The sequence below is a fragment of the Hyla sarda genome, chromosome 10, assembly GCF_029499605.1.
Source record: "Hyla sarda isolate aHylSar1 chromosome 10, aHylSar1.hap1, whole genome shotgun sequence".
In the NCBI taxonomy this organism is placed as follows: domain Eukaryota; kingdom Metazoa; phylum Chordata; class Amphibia; order Anura; family Hylidae; genus Hyla; species Hyla sarda.
Genome location: NC_079198.1, coordinates 9,266,043 through 9,286,976, shown reverse-complemented (window position 1 = coordinate 9,286,976; position 20,934 = coordinate 9,266,043). Strand labels below are relative to the sequence as shown.

At 40.5% G+C, this 20,934-nt stretch overlaps 1 protein-coding gene across 3 annotated transcripts in view; it reads right to left on the bottom strand.

Moving 5' to 3' along the window:
* Positions 1-1,890: 1,890 nt before the first annotated feature.
* The window catches only part of LOC130293646 (B-cell receptor CD22-like), a 30,083-nt gene continuing 11,039 nt past the window's right edge, over positions 1,891-20,934 (bottom strand). For 2 of the 3 annotated variants that reach the window (XM_056542579.1, XM_056542578.1), the window contains 6 exons: positions 19,937-20,200; positions 10,239-10,502; positions 7,028-7,121; positions 5,908-5,938; positions 3,724-3,798; positions 1,891-2,988 (listed from right to left, as the gene is read on the bottom strand). In XM_056542579.1, the coding sequence (XP_056398554.1) occupies positions 2,917-2,988; positions 3,724-3,798; positions 5,908-5,938; positions 7,028-7,121; positions 10,239-10,502; positions 19,937-20,200 (800 nt within the window). In that variant the 3' untranslated portion in view covers positions 1,891-2,916. Of the gene's footprint in view, positions 2,989-3,723; positions 3,799-5,907; positions 5,939-6,485; positions 6,527-7,027; positions 7,122-10,238; positions 10,503-19,936; positions 20,201-20,934 lie in introns of those variants that run through there. The other variant, XM_056542580.1, reaches the window with a different exon arrangement.

Here is a 20,934-nt window from a genome sequence, read left to right as displayed (position 1 = left end):
TATATATATATATATATATATATATATATATATATATATATATATTAACTTGCTCCAGAAACTTAAACAGATTTGTAAATTACTTCTATTAAAAAATCTTGATCCTTTCAGTACTTATGAGCTGCTGAAGCTGAGTTGATCTTATATACCGTATATACTTGAGTATAAGATGACCAAAATATAAGCTGAGGCCCCTAATTTCCCCCCTGTCATCATCCAGACCCCCCCCTGTCATCATCCATATTCCCCCTGTCAACCCCCCCGTCATCATCCAGACCCCCCGTCATCATCACCCCCTGTCAATATCCCCCCTGTCATCTTCCAGACTGCCCCCTCCATCATTATCCAGACCCCCCTCTCATTGTCTACTCACCTTCCCAGTTCTCTCGGTTCTGTTGCCTAGTAGCTGCAGGGACCGTCTGCATACCAGTGGGGAGGGTGAGCCAGTCCTGGCCGTCCATCTTCACTGGGTGGTCCTCTTCTCTGCTCCGGGCCGGCCCCGGACTAGTGACGCTGCATTGATGCCGCCACGCAGGGACATCCGTGTGCAGCAGACGTCCTGCGCACGGACGTCCCTGCAGGTCGCCGTCAATGCAGCGTCACTGTTCCGGGGCCAGCCTGGAGTGGAGAAGAGGGCCTCCCAGTGAAGATGGATGGCCCGGACTGGCTCACCACCAGAATTTGGACTGTCGCTGCAGCGAAGATGAACGGCACGGACCCCCCCCCCCCCCACCGGTATGCCTGAAGCAATTTTTTTTGTTTTGTTGTTCACTTGTGTATAATCCGAGGGGGGCGTTTTCAGCACGAAAAGTTGTGCTGAAAAACTCGGCTTATAGTCGAGTATATACGGTAGGTTTGACTTTGTTTTATTTCTGTTAAAAAAAATTTTTTTTTGCACCAACATTAGTACTTTTAAAAATGTCCTCTTCTGATCTCTATCACTTTTTTATTTTTCGGTATACGGGGCTGTATGAGAGCTAATTTTTTGTGCCGTGATCTGTAGTTTTTATCAGTAAAATTTTTCTGATTAGACTTTATGATAACTTTTTATAATTTTTTTGAGTATACAAAGTGACCAAAAATATTTGGATCTTGTTTCTTTTTTTTTTTTTACGTATAAGCCATTGACTGTGCTTATATTTTTATAGTTCGGACATTTTCGCACGTGGCGTACCTCATATGAAAATGTACATGCAATCTTCAGGTTGCATACACTGTTCAATGCTATGCCAAAGCATTGCATTGATATGTAATCATGCTCTGCTGCTCCAGCTTGCCATGGCTGACTGGAGCATCAGAGCAACAATCGAACAGCAAAGAGGCAGCTAAGGGCTCTTTCGTCATCCTCTAAGCTGATAGGGACACCGCGGTTTTACCTCGGTGGTCCCGATCAGCTCGGCCAAGCTACAGGGACTCTTTTTTTATTTGTTTAACTTTGATTGCGGCTTCCCAAGGGTTAATGCAAGACATCACCTGGATATATTAGTCACGGATCTCGGCGTCTGTTCCTGGGACCCCATTTTGACGCGGGGTCAGCTCCTGAGCCCGTGTAATGGAAGGGGAGCGGGACGAGGGCATACAGGTACGCCCTTCATCCTTAAGATGTTATTGACTTTTTTTTTACACTTCTTTTTTAGTCCCCATAGGGAACTATTACTTGTAATCTTTAGATTGCAAACACTGAACAATGTTGCTCCATAGAACAGCATTGATGAGTGTTATTGGCGCTCCATGTCTTCCTGGAGAATAGAATCACAGATCGTATGGCGGATGGGAAGGTAAGGGTCTTCCCACTGTCCTCACAGCAGATGAAGACCCTACGATTTTTCAGAGGGTGTCCAGTTCAGCCCATCTGAGCTACCGGTGATTGTTTTTTAGATGCCGGAATCAACTTTGATGGGGGTGTCTACATTTTTTTTTGCCAGACATCTGTCTGATCGGCAAAGTCCGGCATTATTCATGGGTCCTAGCTGCTCATAGCAACCGGGAACAACCAGATATGAAGCCTTCTCAGCTCCTCAACATGCTTCATACAATGGGAGCGGGACTAGGGCATACAGGTACGTCCAATGTCCTGAATGTGTTTAATACATATAGCATATATACATATAGCAAAAGGGAAAAAAGTGAAGACAGAGCTCTAGTGACACTGTAATTATTCTTAAGTGATCATTGTAACAAGAAAGATGCTATTTTTTGAGGGTTGAGTAAGAACCCAGTACCTGTATTTACCTTATGGACCTAATAATCCTTGTACGGTAGATGAAGTTGCTGCCTCAACAAATGGAAGCTTCAAAAATGAAGGGGAAAAATTGTTTCATAAAGGCCAAAACTGGACATAGAGGTAAGAAGCTAAAGGGTTGTCCAGAAACAACCTATGTATGGTGTCAAAAAGAATAATAATGCAGCTGATATAATATAATGTTATTAGCCATACTCCACAGATCTCTCCATGATCAGCTATGCTCTCTGGCTTGTAGCTGTAACATCACATTACACTCTCTAAATGCAGAGCTCCTACCCCCCCCCCCCCCCCCAAACCCCCTCCTCTCCTGTCTGCTCAGAATGAGACCAGTGATGTGAAGAGGGAGCTTGTAATACTGCTGATAAGATTTTAAGGCAGTATAAAGCTCAGTCACAGTAGTTTCTGTCGGAGCAGGCTTATTGCTGTCTTATCTGAGAAAGGCTTCCTGCTGCCTTAAAATCTTTTGATTTGGCAATAAAGATGCTGCCATTACAGTTTTACATTATAAGACATTGGAAATGTATGTACATAAGTCTTCCCCTCTGCAGAAAATTCTCAGGTGTTCGTAATGACTCCAGACGTTGATGTTGAGGATCCATCTATAATTATCTATGATGTTTTTTTTTTTATTGACTTCTTTTTGTTTAGTAAATGATTGGACGATCCTTAGATTAGATTGAATTTACATTCTCATATTCCATAGCTGCTCCTCTATGTCCTCCGATGTTTGTGGAGATCTCAGGCTATAAAGTAATAGGAGATATAGTGAATTATATAGATCATTAACACATAATGACATTCAGTAAAACGTAACCGGCAATGTTCGGAAGCCCAATAAAGAAAAAATGGAGGGCTGGTCTCACATGGACACCGTGTTCCCCCTACAGTTTGTGATTGGGATCACTGTGGGGCCATTATTAGTAAGTGAGGGCACTAAAGAAATATTATTGGAAAGGGGGGAGAGCACCGTAGAGGCATTATTAGTGAGTAGGAGGCACAGTTGTGGCATTATTAGTGAGGACATTATATTCATAATTTATACGAATTGTTTGCATTATTATACTATTATACTATTTTTGCGAAGTCTTTATGGCCGTCTGAGTCAAATAGAGAAGAAAAGGTAATAGAATGACTCTGAGAAGATGCTATATGTGAGTCATAGGATACAACTGCACTGTAATCACTTACACAGACTTCAGAATGCTTGTATATATATATATCTATATATATATATATATCATAAAATGTTGCAGTATTTATGATTTGCATCACTGGACTAATACGGCTACTCAAATCTAATATATATATATATATATATATATATATATATATATATGTGTGTGTGTGTGTGTGTGTGTGTGTTAAAACACACCAAAAAGGGTACACTGTAAAGACAACCTGAAGACAGCCTTATGGGTACCACCTTAAGATTTTTAAAAATGTTATTTACAGCCATTATTTATTATTGTTGCAGTTACCTTTAATTCATTGTAATCGCACCCAATGTCTTCTTTTCGCAGGTTAACATATGCGTCATCTGGAGATGTTTCAGTCTAAAAAAGAAAAAAGAAAAGACGATTGCTAATAAACAATGGTTATCAGATAAATGTTAGATCATGGTGTCCTGCCCAGTGTGAGCTTTGCTGATAACTAGATTGAAGGTTTGCTTAACCCCATTGCATAGCCAAAAGCATTGGAAAAATCTGTGACTGATTTGTAAAGCCAGTTCAGGAATCGATGCAAAAAAAAAATAAAAAATAAAGGATATGCTTCTTTGTTTGGATGGTTAATTCATTTCTGTGTAGAGATTTATTATTGCTGTAGACTAAGATTGTTATGTGGATGAGAACATGTAAAATCTGCTCTATTGCACTGCTACATATGCATACACTGATGGATTAGGATGTGCAAGAGTTAAAGGGGTACTCCGCCACTAGGCATCTTATCCCCTATCCCACGCCATGCCCCCTCGTTCAAATCGCCGGCTGCTGTGTGGATATAGCAGAGGTCCCAGCGGCAGGACCCCAGACATTTTATCCTCTATCCTTTGAATAGAGGATAATATGCCTAGCGGTGGGGTACCCCTTTAGTATTTTCTTTATACTGCCACCACCAGTGGATCAAAGAATAAAAGAATGTGATTCTGGTCGAATGACTTTCCCTTATTTCAGTCACACCTGCTTACATACAGTAATCTAGAATATGCTTCATACAGCCCCAGTTTACTGTAATAGATTTTGCAGGCTGGGTGAACTGATCCAAACTCCGGGAATCTTTCCCCCCACACAGCAAGCCAACTCTGATGTACACAGCATTGGCTTGCTGCCAACTGTCAACTGCCACATGATTTCCCGGGCAGCAGCAGAAAGTTTTAGGTTCAAAGTGCACTAAAGGCTTTCTGCTTCTGCCCAGGAAACCCTGTAGCAGTATGCACAAATGACACTAGAGAATAAGAGCAAGTATGGTTTTTATTCTGAAAGAAAGGATGTAAAGGAGGTGACTGGTTCAAGGACCAAATTAAATATTATAGTATAGGTAAAAATTTAGCCAGACAATTAACAGATAAAAAGGAATAAAAAACATGTAGAATACCCAATTATAACAGTGCTCAGTTCATACAAATTGTTTATTCAATACATAATTTTATCAATTATCACAGTAGTGGGACCCACAGGGTCTGCTAAAATATGTCTACTAACTGCATTAATAGTAGATTGGTTCACATATGTTCAACCTGTAGCTGTAGCTTCACTTTATCACACTATACAGTCTCTGTGTTATTCACCCGCTGCAGATCTGTGAATCAGTGTCAAAGCCTTAGTGTTATGTACTTCAGCTCACTTGTAGACGCGTTAAAGGGGTACTCAGGTTTAAAAAAAAATTATCACTTATCCAAAGATTAGGGGATAAGTGTCTGATCGCAGCGGGTCTGACCTCTGGGACCCCCCATAATTTCCTGTCCTACACCCCAGCTCTCTCCATGAAAGGAGCTATTTCGACCACAGCATGATATGGTGGACGTTATGCCCCCTTCATGGATCTCTATGGATTTTACTAAGCTGTACTAATATTTTAACCCCTTAACTACATAGAATGGAAATGTACATTCTGATGCCCTGGTACTTAACACAACAGGACAAATATTTACGTCCTGTTCATAAAGCGAGCACAGGAGCTGTGCTTGCTTCACGCACATCAGGTATCAGCAGCCAGGGACCTGTCGGTAATGGTGGACATAAGCGATTGCACTGATGTCTGCCATTAACCCCTCAGATGCTGTGATCAATACCAATCAAAGTATCTACGGCAATGTGGGGGGGAACAGATCAGCCAAGATAGTGGCCAAAGGTCCTGTCACATTTCAATTTTTTTTTATAAAAACCAATTAAAAAGTAACGTATCCGCAAAAGTGGTACCAATAAAATAAACAGATCATGGCACAAAAATTGTACTGCTTAGGGGCTAAATCTTCGTACTGGCTGCAACATAAATGGCCAGTGTGCAGGTCTCTAATGCTACCTCCACCTATCCTTGCCTGCCATTATCATTTTACACCAATGATTATAATACACCAAGTCCTTCCTTATAACTCCATAAACAGGAGATCAGGGGGAGCAGAATGTTTAGTAAATGTTTAAGAAACCAATGATTATGTCACATACCTCATTGCTTTTTATTTTCTGGCATTTCTTTCTATAAAAAAAAAAAAAGTGTACAGTTATCACCGCAATAGGATTCAAGTAGTGAGTACATGGAGGCCTTTGTTAAAGATGAAGATTTAAAGGGGTACTCCGCTGGAAACATCCTATCCTCTATCCCAAGGATAGGGGATAAGATGTCTGATCGTGGGGGTCCCGCCGCTGGGACCCCCGCGATATCCCCTGCAGGCACCCCAGTCATCCAGTGCACGGAGCAAAACTCGCTTTGTGCCGGGTGACTGGCGATGCGGCAATAGAGGCTTGTGGCCACGCCCCATCATGACATCAAAGCCACACACCCTCAATGCAAGTCCACACCACGCCCCCTTCCATAGACTTAAATTGAAGGGGTGTGGTCGTGACATCATGAACGTCCGACACCACAGCTGGTGTTCTAAACGAACAACAGGTGCTACAGGGAGATTGTGGGGGCTCACAGCGGCATGACGCCCACGATCAGACATCTCATCCCCTATCCTTGGGATCGGGGAGAAGATGTTTCTAGCGGAGTACCCCTTTAACTACATATATCTAGAATATACCTTATGTTAGGATACAATATCTAATTTATTATACGTTTCATCTACAGAAATAGAAAAGAAGACATTGGTTAATAAGATTCGGTAAGACAGGCGTACACCGGCAACTCCACCACTAGTATTCCCAACAATTTCCCTGGATTTGATAGCCAGAAGACTCCTAGCACCTCCCCTGGTTACGGCTGTGCACAATGCTATATGGTGTATATACAACAGATGCACAAGAATAAAGGACAGTAGCCAGCACTCACCATCCAGGGGTCCTTTATTGCTGGAAGCGGTGCGTGTTCATACAGACAGCAGGCAGGGTGAAGAGGATGGGGGTATCAAGACAGCACTGTTTCACGCTTCCTTGCGCTTCCACGAGCTGATCGCTCGTGGAAGCGCAAGGAAGCGCGAAACAGTGCTGTCCTGATACCCCCATCCTCTTCACCCTGCCTGCTGTCTGTATGAACACGCACCGCTTCCAGCAATAAAGGACCCCTGGATGGTGAGTGCTGGCTACTGTCCTTTCTTCTTGTGCAATGGTTAATAAGATACTTCACCTCCAACAACAGTAGACAAGCAGGACAAGGAGTAGTAGGCAGATCACTCCAATTACTGCTGGAACGATACTGCTACTTGTACCAGGGGGTTCATCTGTAAGAAAATATGTCATATATAAAAGGAAACCCGACCAACTAAATTCACATTAAAGTAGTTGTAAGGACGCCATAAACTGTTCATAACTTTTTTTCCCAACAGCAATTTGAGAAAATACATATTAATGTTTTGGGATACAAAAGTTATCATATTGGGCTCAATACAGAAGACGTTTTGTACCCCCCCCCCCCCCAATCTATCTACAAAAAATGAAAATGTTATGCCACTACTAGCCCTACTCAGCCGCACATCTCTGTTTAACGCCTTCCATTCTTTACAATCGGTGTATCCGGTGCCGCTGTACTAGATCTACACAGAAGCACATCTCTGTATCTGGCCACCACCTTCCATTCTTCTGCCATCACTGCATCTACTACGACCCCAGGTGCCACTATTACTATGCTACTAGGCCTACACAGCCACTTATTCCCAGCACAGTCCACCATCTTCCATACTACTAGACCTAGTAAGCAGCACATATCCTGTGCACTACTGTCCCTACTACTCTGCCTTGTCCCACATAATCCAAGCTGTAATCCCACTATTGGGAACCTATGTACGACAATTAAACCTACTTTTAACTGCAATCAAATATGGAATAATATTTTGATGGCTTTGATAAAAAGACATAGCTTTTTTCTCTCTTAGGATATGCTAACACTGCGGAATCACCACTCGTGGAATTCCGCTCGCGGAGATTCCATCAGGCAGCCACCGCCGAAAATACAGGTATCTCTGTATACATATATATAATGCAGGTATCTCTGTATACATATATTGTACAGGTATCTCTGTATACATATATATAGTAAAGGTATCTCTGTATACATATATATAGTGCAGGTATCTCTGTATACATATATATATATATATATATATATATATATATAGTGCAGGTATCTCTGTATACATATATTGTACAGGTATCTCTGTATATATATATATATATAGTACAGGTATCTCTGTATACATATATATAGTACAGGTATCTCTGTATACATATATATAGTGCAGGTATCTCTGTATACATATATTGTACAGGTATCTCTGTATACATATATATAGTACAGGTATCTCTGTATACATATATATAGTGCAGGTATCTCTGTATACATATATATATATATATAGTGCAGGTATCTCTGTATTCATATATTGTACAGGTATCTCTGTATACATATATATATATAGTACAGGTTTCTCTGTATACATATATATAGTACAGGTATCTCTGTATACATATATATAGTACAGGTATATCTGTATACATATATATAGTGCAGGTATCTCTGTATACATATATATAGTACAGGTATCTCTGTATATATATATATAGTACAGGTATCTCTGTATACATATATATAGTGCAGGTATCTCTGTATACATATATATAGTACAGGTATCTCTGTATACATATATTGTACAGGTATCTCTGTATACATATATATATAGTACAGGTATCTCTGTATACATATATATAGTGCAGCTATCTCTGTATACATATATATATATATAGTGCAGGTATCTCTGTATACATATATTGTACAGGTATCTCTGTATACATATATATAGTACAGGTTTCTCTGTATACATATATATAGTACAGGTATCTCTGTATACATATATATAGTACAGGTATATCTGTATACATATATATAGTGCAGGTATCTCTGTATACATATATATAGTGCAGGTATCTCTGTATACATATATTGTACAGGTATCTCTGTATACATATATATAGTACAGGTATCTCTGTATACATATATATAGTACAGGTATCTCTGTATACATATATACAGTACAGGTATATCTGTATACATATATATAGTACAGGTATATCTGTATACATATATATAGTGCAGGTATCTCTGTATACATATATATAGTGCAGGTATCTCTGTATACATATATTGTACAGGTATCTCTGTATACATATATATAGTACAGGTATCTCTGTATACATATATATAGTACAGGTATCTCTGTATACATATATATAGTACAGGTATATCTGTATACATATATATAGTGCAGGTATCTCTGTATACATATATTGTACAGGTATCTCTGTATACATATATATATATATATATATATATATATATATATATATATAGTACAGGTATCTCTGTATACATATATAGTACAGGTATCTCTATATACTTACATAATACAGGTATCTCTATATACTTACATAGTACAGGTATCTATATATACTTACATAATACAGGTATCTCTATATACTTACATAATACAGGTATCTCTATATACTTACATAATACAGGTATCTCTATATACTTACATAGTACAGGTATCTCTATATACTTACATAGTACAGGTATCTCTATATACTTACATAGTACAGGTATCTCTATATACTTACATAGTACAGGTATCTCTTTATACTTACATAGTACAGGTATCTCTATATACTTACATAATACAGGTATCTCTATATACTTACATAATACAGGTATCTCTATATACTTACATAGTACAGGTATCTCTATATACTTACATAGTACAGGTATCTCTTTATACTTACATAGTACAGGTATCTCTATATACTTACATAATACAGGTATCTCTATATACTTACATAGTACAGGTATCTCTATATACTTACATAATACAGGTATCTCTATATACTTACATAATGCAGGTATCTCTATATACTTACATAGTACAGGTATCTCTATATACTTACATAGTACAGGTATCTCTATATACTTACATAGTACAGGTATCTCTATATACTTACATAATACAGGTATCTCTATATACTTACATAGTACAGGTATCTCTATATACTTACATAGTACAGGTATCTCTATATACTTACATAATACAGGTATCTCTATATACTTACATAGTACAGGTATCTCTATATACTAACATAATACAGGTATCTCTATATACTTACATAGTACAGGTATCTCTATATACTTACATAGTACAGTATCTCTATATACTTACATAATACAGGTATCTCTATATACTTACATAATACTGGTATCTCTATATACTTACATAATACAGGTATCTCTATATACTTACATAATACAGGTATCTCTATATACTTACATAATACAGGTATATCTATATACTTACATAGTACAGGTATCTCCATCAGGGCTGATTCTCCTCTCCCCATAAGATTTATAGCAGCACAGGAATAGGGCTCCATGTTCCCGGTCACTTTCCTCACTGTGATCTCCGGTCCTGTATACTGTAATCTGGTTTTCTTTTTCCCTTTGTACCATTCATACTCAGATACATCAGGATTGGAGACGCTGTTACATTGTAAAGTCACATCACTTCCCTCTATTACTTCATCCTTCCCAATGACGGTGACAATCAAATTTTTTGGTGCATCTGTAAAGGGAAAAAATGTAGAGAAATAATGTATTTAATGTCTGTAGAGTATTATATCTGTACTGCAGGAAGGGAATGTAAACATCAACAACTACCTACTGTGATCATTACAGTAGCCTTATCTCCTTGATTGCTGAATGCACAGCGCTTCGCCCAGCAAGAGGTTAAAGCATGAGCTGTGCTCACAGATGTCTAGCTTCGGCACAGCTTGGATGCTACATTGCCAGGTTTGGCTGAGCCAACCCTTGCAGTGTTTGAAAGTTCTGTGAGCAGCGAACCCCCCAGAGTTTGGATGAAATTTGGGTGCGGGGGGCTCGGGTCGCTCAACTCTACTCTTAATGGAACCTTTGTATCATTATGTCATCAATAAAGAAGAAAAGTGTTTTCTATATATCAGTGACCCATTAATTCCATATTATTGTCACCTTCCAAAAATACACAAAAATCCCAGTTGTCCCCCCAGCAGACCAATTCTGTAGCCTTTCTCACTTTTTAGATGTTTTTTTTAAGAATATGTACAAAATATGCCAAATTACGTAAAAAAATCAGACCGAATCGTTTCCATTTTGCATTCCCTCACATGAGAACATGACTGGACCTGGACATTTATTGCACAAAAACCTTTCTCGAAGAGGATTCAACTATATCTGACATTCATGAACAATTTCTTTTCGACTGCTGGAGTTAAATCCTTGAAAAAAATTTTTTTCACTACAATAGTGTTACGCCGGCAGTTGGTGGCCGCCAACGTGTATCCCAATCCACCATCTTTCTGGGACGTGTGGCATGCTTTCTGCTGACTGAGAACTGGGATTTCTGCATCTGCTCCTATTCCTGATACTTCCAGCAGAGGTGGCACTGGGTCAGTTGCTCTGAAGATCCATGCACTCCCATGATCCAGCCTTCCTCCAATCACATACCTGATCCTGCCATATAAGGAGCCTCTGGACTTCATGCCTTTGCCTGATCTTCTTGTGTGTTTTCCCTTAGCTAAGGCACCTGCTATCTGATCTGCTGTATCCTGATATTGACCTCAGCCTGTTCCTGACCCACAATTCTGCTACTTGCTTGTTCCTATTTTGCCTCTCCTGGATTTGATTACGGACTGTCTGACCGTTCTACTTGCTGTTGGAGCTATTACTTCTACCAATACCTGTACACTTACAGCTCTGCTGCATTTTGATACAACACGTGAACTGTTCTAGTTTCCTCAGACCTGTTGCTGCACCAGCGCCATCTGGTGTAATCCAGCTCCTTCTGCTATGATCTCTACATCCTAAGTTGACCTGATCTGCTAAAGCCAGCTGTCACACCAAGGCTGTTTCCACCATCAGGATCTGGCTAAAAAGAACTCGGTAAGTGACACAGAGGGTGCACACCACGTGGAGCGTTATAAGTAGTGCCAAGTGCCATCAGTTCAATGGCATTCATGACACAGTTCTTTCTACTGCCACCTCTGTCTGTGTCAGGAACTGTCCAGAGCAGAAGCACATCACCCTAGCAAACCTCTCCTGCTCTGGACAGTTCCTGATAGTGACAAAGCTGGCAGCAGAGAACACTGTGGTCAGACTGGAAAGAACTACACAACTTCCGCTGGAGCATACAGCAGCTGGTAGGTTCTGGAAGGATTAAGATTTTTATATGGAAGTAATTTACAAATCTGTTTAACTTTCTGGCACAAGTTGATTTAGAATTTTTTATCAGCATTGGAACATTTTACTCTCTGATCCATATTTGAAAGAATCTCTGCCGAAACACACTTGGTAGAGCACCTATCTCCAAAGCATCTTATCTCCTAGTGAGTTGTGCAGACATAATCAGAAGCATAGGGTGAAATCCCAGAAAAACCCAGATGCGAAAGCCAGATGCGTTTTGTAGCGACCGGCGATGTAGTGGATCCACTGTAACTGTGTGGATGATGACGTGGGCCGTACCAGGGAGCGGATGGCCCCGACATACGATAATTTCAACATGCGATGGTCTCTCAGAGGCCATCGCATGTTGAAGGCAGCATCAACATACGATGCTTTTGTATGTCGGGGCCATCACATAAACAGCTATCAGGCAGCGCCGACTGCTTCAGCTGCCACCGGATAGCCATTTACGGTTCCCCGTGAGCTCCGGTGATGATCACTTACCTGTCCTCGGGGCTCCGGCGCGTCCTCTTCGGGATCCCCTGCATCGTCAGCGCTCTCCATCGACGTCGCTGCGCACGCCATCCCGTCATCCAATATGAGCGGCGTGTGTAGCGACGTGATAGCGTCGACGGAGAGTGAGGATGCCGGGGAAGCAGAGGCCTTGCCGGAGCGTCGGGGACACCTCGGCGACAGTGATGGACAGCAACATCCCGGGCAGCGGTGACGGTCCGGAGCGGCGGGGACAGGTGAGTACAACTTTCTCTAACAGTGGTCTACAACCTGCGGACCTCCAGATGTTGCAAAACTACAACACCCAACATGCCCGGACAGCCCTATCCCGTCCTCCTATCCCGTCCTCCTATGCTGTCCTCCTATCCCGTCCTGGTATCCCGTCCTGCTATCCCGTCCTGCTATCCCGTCCTCATATCTCGACCTCCTATCCTGACATCCTCTCTTTGTGAGATGGGGTGTGGCTTGCAAGCTGGATGGACACATTCACCAGGAGATGCAGAACGGAGCTTGTGGAGTAAGGTACTGGAAGTCCCATATACTCACATGGGACTTGAAACAAAAACCCATCTTTTATGTAAGGGTGTAGGTAAGGGTTAATTTAACTATCATATCTTTTTATTTGACATATAATTAATATGTGTACCAGGTATTATTGAAATTTCTCCAGCCGAACGGAAGTTATGTGTGAACATACATTTCCCATTGATTTGTATGGGACTTTAAACAAAAACCCCGACCCTCACAAATGGGGGTAGTTAAGGGTTAAATTAACTATCCTATATTTTAAGTGGACATATAAGTAACATGTGACCAAGTATAATCGAAATATCTACAGCTGTTTGGAAGTTATACAGTAACATATATTTCCCATAGACTTGTATGGGACTTTAAACAAAAGCCCCGACCCTGGCAAATGGGGGTGAGTAAGGGTTAAATCCCCTATCCTATGTTTGTTGGTGACATATAAGTAACATGTGTGCCAAGTTTCATGTTAATATCTTCAACCGTTTGAACGTGATGCTGGAACGTGCACACATACATACATACATACACACACACACATACACACATACATGCATACACACACACACACACACACATACATACACATATACATACATACATACACTTATATACACACATACATACACTTATATACACACATACATACACTTATATACACACATACATACACACATATACATACATACACATATACACACATACATACACACACACACACACATATACATATATACACACATACATACACACACATATACATACTAACATACATACACACATATAAATACACACATACATACATACATACACATATATACACACACACATACATACACACATATACATACACACATACATACATACACACATACATACAAACATATACATACATACATACACACACACATATACATACATACATACACACACATACATACATACATACATACACATATACACATACATACATACATACATACACACATATACATACATACACATATACATACACACATATACATACATACACACACATACATACATGCACATATCCATACACACACATACACACATACATACATACATACACATATACATACACACACACATACATACACACATATACATATATACACATATACTTACATACACACACACACATACACACATACATATATACATACATACACACATACACATACATACACACACATACACACATACATATACATATACATACATACACACACATACACACACACACACACACACACATTGGGGGGATTCATCAGTATTTGTCTATTGTATATACAGTTCTACCCCTTTACACTCTTGTACACTCTTGCTCAGAATTTACTAAAGCTGTTGCACTCCTTTGATAAATCTTGTGCAAATATAGAAACTCCCCCCCTCGCTATACCGTACACTCCTTCTCTACCTCACAGGAAAAGTGGACGTAAGGATTTTGTTCTATTGCTTTGAGGTCAGATTCCATTGAGGTTTTTTATGCATTATAAAAAACGCCAGAAAAACTGTCCCAGCTTTTTCCTGTGTTTTGTGAGTTTTTCTTGTGTTTTTTTTCTTGCATTTTTGCTGGTGTGTGGAAATTTACTAAACGTTTTTTTTCTTTAAAATTTAGATACGTTTATGCGGAGGACTGTCAGATTTTGTGGATTGCGATGATGAACAGCGTTTTTTTTTTTCTTTTTAATATTAACGAGGGCTGTGGGGGAGTGTTTTTTTAAATACATTTTTTTTTCATTGTGCTGTGTTTTTTCTAATTGAATTTTCAGGCTTAGTAGTGGAAGGCATCTTGTAGACATAATCTATTACTAGGCCGGGGCTTAGCGTTAGCCCCCAAAACAGCTAGTGCTAACCCCCAATTATTACCCCGGTACCCACCGCCACAGGGTTTCCAGGAAGAGCCGGTACCAACAGTGTCAAAAATGGCGCTCCTGGGCCTAGGCGGTAACAGGCTTGCGTTATATAGGCTGGGGAGGGCCAGTAACAATGGTCCTCGCCCACCCTGGTAACGTTAGGCTGTTGCTGCTTGGTTGGTATCCGTCTGATACTGAAAAAATTAGGGAACCACACACTTTTTTTTATTTATAAAAAACAAAACAAAAAAACAGTATAGGGCTCCCCCTATTTTCAGTATCAGTCAGATACCAACCAAGCATCAACAGCCTGACGTTACTAGGGTGGCCGAGGACCATTGTTACTGGCCCTCCCCAGCCTAAATAACGCCAGCCTGTTACTGCCTAGGCCCAGGAGCGCCATTTTTGATGCTCCGGGCCTGTTGGTACCAGCTCTTCCTGGCACCCCTGTGGCGGTGGGTACCAGGGTAATAATTGGGGGTTAGCGTTAGCTGATTTTTTGGGCTAACGCTAAGCACTGGCTTAGTAATGGATTCCGTCTATAAGACAGCTTCCACTACTCACCCTGAAAATTCAATTATAAAAAACAAGACACATTGAAAAAAAAATGTATTTAAAAAAAACACTCCCCCCACAGCCCTCGTTAACCATTTTATTGAATAAAAAATTTAATAAAAATACGCTGGCCATGGTTGCAGTCCACTGAATCTGACGTAGTCGTCCGCATTTACGTATCTGAAATGAGAAGAAAAGAAAAACAAGAAATATGGGTTAGTACTTTTTTTTTTTTTTTTTGCTCTCCCCTGGGAAGAGCGCATATAATGCTGCGTGTTCCTAAACAGGGAGCCTACAATTGTTGCTAAACGGCAACTCCCATCATGGGGGCTGTAGTTAACCAACAGCTGGAGTCTCTCTGTTTGGGAATACACTGCCAGAAAGGCTCTGTTCCCATTATGCAAAATGCATAATGTGAACAGAGATCTGTCTCTCTTCCCTTGGACTACTACTCCTATCATGGGACAGAGCCTGTCCCATGATGGGAGTAGTTGTAGTACCGCAGCGCTGCTGAGGGATGACACTTGCACATTCCCCGGCTGCAGGACTTTTAGGACTACTACTCCCATCATGGACAGACTCTGCCCATGATGGGAGTTGTAGTCCAGGGGCTGAGGTGCAGATCGCACAGGGTCATTCTGCAGAGACCCGCTGCGATCCACATGTAAGTTAACAAGCCAGCGGTACAAGCGGCTACATCGCGCTGCCCGCTGACTTGTATATACAGCTGTCATAATTCATAATCCCCGCCGGGAGCTCTGATTGGTCAATAGCTGTTCTCCAGTCAGAGCTCCCCTCTCCCGGTGGCGGCGATTATGAATTATGACAGCTGTATATAGAAGCCGCAATGTAGACACATGTACCGCCGCTTTGTATAGTTAATAAATGCGGATCGCAGCGGATCTCCAGAGAATCATCTGCTGCGATCCGCATTTAAGTTAAGAAGCCGGGCGGTACTTGCGTCTACATTGCGGTGCCCTCGGCTTCTATATACAGCTGTCATAATTCATAATCGCCGCCGGGAGACGGGAGCTCTGATTGGTGGATAGCTATTGACCAATCAGAGCTCCCCTCTCCCGGTGGGGATTATTAATTATTACAGTGTATATAGAAGCCGCGGGCAGCACGATGTAGCCGCATGTACCGCCCGGCTTGTTAAATTAAATGCGGATTGCAGCGGATCATTCTCAGGAGATCCGCTGCGATCCGCATTTATTAACTATACAAAGCGGCGGTACATGAGCCTACTTTGCGGCTTCTATATACAGCTGTCATAATTCATAATCTCCGCTGCCGGGAGAGGGGAGCTCTGATTGGTCAATAGCTGCTCTCCAATCAGAGTTCCCCTCTCCCGGTGGGGATTATGCAATATGTCAGTGTATATAGAAGCCGCTGGCTTGTCAACTTACATGCGGATCGCAGCAGGTCTCTGCAGAATGACCCGATGCGATCTGCACCTCAGCCCCTGGACTATAACTCCCATCATGGGCAGAGTCTGTCCATGATGGGAATAGTAGTCCTAGAAGTCCCACAGCCGGGGGATGTGCTAGTGCCATCCCTCAGCAGCGCTGTGGTACTACAACTACTTCCATCATGGGACAGACTCTGTCCCATGATAGGAGTAGTAGTCCAAGGGCAGATCACTGCAGATCACTCTCCTGCGATCCGTATTTATTAACTATACAAGCCAGCGGTACATGCGGCTACAATGCGCTGCCCGCCGGCTCCTATATATAGTTCTTATAATTCATAATCCCCGACGGGAGCTCTGATTGGTGAATAGCTATTGACCAATCAGAGCTCCCGTGTTCCGGCGGCGGGGATTATGAATTATGTATACCGGAGCCGCGGGCAGCACAGTGGAGCCGCATGTACCGCTGGCTTTTACAGTTAATAAATGCGGAATAAATATCTCTGGATAATGACCCGGTGCGATCTGCACCTCAGCCCCTGGACTACAACTCCCATCATGGGCAGAGTCTGTCCATGATGGGAGTTGCAGTCCTCACAGTGTGAAAATAGACACTTTGGTACGTGTCCTCCGAGGTGGTGTCTATTTGCGCAAAAAAAAGAGACTTGCATTCTTTTGCGCGTCCAAAAAAAAGAAAAGAACGCAGCTGATAAATCAATGTCTATATGAAAAAGGGCTCTACGGTACACCCGAAGGGTGACAACTTTAGAAAAAGTTCCACCAAAAAAAGACGCACAAAAAGAATGCAGAAAATATCATTGCGCAAGATTTTGCGCAAGAAAATACACTTAAAATTACTCCATATAGATTGATGAATTCCCCCCATTGAGTTTTATATATATATATATATATATATATATATATATATATATATATATATATTGTGGCAGTGTGGCAAGGAAAGGGTGTATTTCCTTGGCTCACCCTGCAGAAGCTCTCACCTGCTTCTTAAGTAATGAGGCAGGAAGGAAGGGAAGTGTATATGAGATGGAGACTCAGTCTATTGTGGGCTTTTCCTAGGAGACAGCATGTGGGCTGTAGGGAAGAGACAGAGCCTGCTGAGGAGTACACAGCCCGAGCTATGAGGGGCTCAAAGAGAGTGACATGAAGTGTGAGTAGAAGGTTGCAGGGGACATATGTTTAACCGACTGAGGGAAGCTCAGCGGTTGTTAGTCAGGACAAGCTGATCTGTTTAGTCAGTGACCAGACGGTCTAGGATTTTGTTTTGTTCCTGCTTTTTGTTTGTTTCTTTCCCTGCAACCTGTCTAATAAAACTGGCAAGGTGCCAGATTTGCATTATAAGCGTTTGTTTGCTGGTTTACTGAGAAGAAACGCATCCTGTGGCGTGGTCCAGGACGATCCCAGAGCTAATCCCCAAGACGGATCGACACTATATATATATATATATATATATATATATATATATATATATATATATATATATATATAAAAATTTTACAGGTACCTCTATATACCTACATAATACAAGTATCTCTATATACTTACATAATACAGGTATCTCTATATACTTACATAATACAGGTATCTCTATAAACTTACATAATACAGGTATCTCTATATACTTACATAGTACAGGTATCTCTATATACTTACATAGTACAGGTATCTCTATATACTTACATAGTACAGGTATCTCTATATACTTACATAATACAGGTATCTCTATATACTTACATAATACAGGTATCTCTATATACTTACATAATACAGGTATCTCTATATACTTACATAATAAAGGTATCTCTATATACTTACATAGTACAGGTATCTCTATATACTTACATAGTACATGTATCTCTATATACTTACATAACACAGGTATCTCTATATACTTACATAATACAGGTATCTCTATATACTTACATAATACAGGTATCTCTATATACTTACATAATACAGGTATCTCTATATACTTACATAATACAGGTATCTCTATATACTTACATAGTACAGGTATCTCTATATACTTACATAGTACAGGTGTCTCTATATACTTACATAGTACAGGTATCTCTATATACTTACATAGTACAGGTGTCTCTATATACTTACATAGTACAGGTATCTCTATATCCTTACATAGTACAGGTATCTCTATATCCTTACATAGTACAGGTATCTCTATATACTTACATAGTACAGGTATCTCTATATACTTACATAGTACAGGTATCTCTATATCCTTACATAGTACAGGTATCTCTATATCCTTACATAATACAGGTATCTCTATATACTTACATAGTACAGGTATCTCTATATACTTACATAGTACAGGTATCTCTATATACTTACATAGTACAGGTATCTCTATATACTTACATAATACAGGTATCTCTATAAACTTACATAATACAGGTATCTCTATATACTTACATAGTACAGGTATCTCTATATACTTACATAGTACAGGTATCTCTATATACTTACATAATACAGGTATCTCTATATACTTACATAGTACAGGTATCTCTATATACTTACATAGTACAGGTATCTCTATATACTTACATAATACAGGTATCTCTATATACTTACATAGTACAGGTATCTCTATATACTTACATAGTACAGGTATCTCTATATACTTACATAGTACAGGTATCTCTATATACTTACATAATACAGGTATCTCTATATACTTACATAGTACAGGTATCTCTATATACTTACATAGTACAGGTATCTCTATATACTTACATAGTACAGGTATCTCTATATACTTACATAGTACAGGTATCTCTATATCCTTACATAGTACAGGTATCTCTATATCCTTACATAATACAGGTATCTCTATATACTTACATAGTACAGGTATCTCTATATACTTACATAGTACAGGTATCTCCATCAGGGCTGATTCTCCTCTCCCCATAAGATTTATAGCAGCACAGGAATAGGGCTCCATGTTCCCGGTCACTTTCCTCACTATGATTTTTCGTCCTGTATACTCTAATCTGGTTTTCTTTTTCCCTTTGTACCATTCATACTTAGATACATCGGGATTGGAGACGCTGTTACATTGTAAAGTCACATTACTTCCCTCTATTACTTCATTTTTCCCAATGACGGTGACAATCACATTTTTTGGTCCATCTGTAAAGGGAAAAAATGTACTTAATGTCTGTAGAGTATTATATCTGTACTGCAGGAAGGGAATGTAACCACCAACAACAACCTACTGGGATCATCACAGAAGCCTTATCTCCTTGAAGCTGAATGCACAGCGCTCCGCCCAGCAAGAGGTTAAATCATGAGCTGTGCTCACAGATGTCTAGCTTCGGCACAGCTTGGACACTACATTGCCAGCTGTGGCCGAGCCAACCCTTGCAGTGTTTGAAAGTTCTGTGAGTAGCGACACTTATCTCTACTCTTAACTGAACCTTTGTATCGTTAATTCCATATTATTCTCACCTTCCAAAAATACACAAAAATCCCAGTTGTCCCCCAAGCAGAACAATTCTGTAACCTGTCTAACTTTTTAGATATTTTTATTGAAGAATATGTACAAAATATGCCAAATTACGTAAAAAAATCTGACCGAATCATTTCCATTCCCTTTTATGGGAGCATAACCTGACCTGGGAACCCGCAGGAATTGTCCAAAGCAGAAGCCTTTCCAGTCTGACCACAGCCCTTGGATGTCCGGGCATGGTGGGAGTTGTAGTTTTGCAACATCTGGAGGTCCGCAGGTTGGAGACCACTGTCCTAGTCCAGTCATAATCCATCCTACAGATCATTTGTCCCCTTCAGCCTCTAACACATGAGATGTTGAATAGGAAGGTAACATTTCCCACAGACCACATCCTAATAGAAGACGTCCTCCCTTC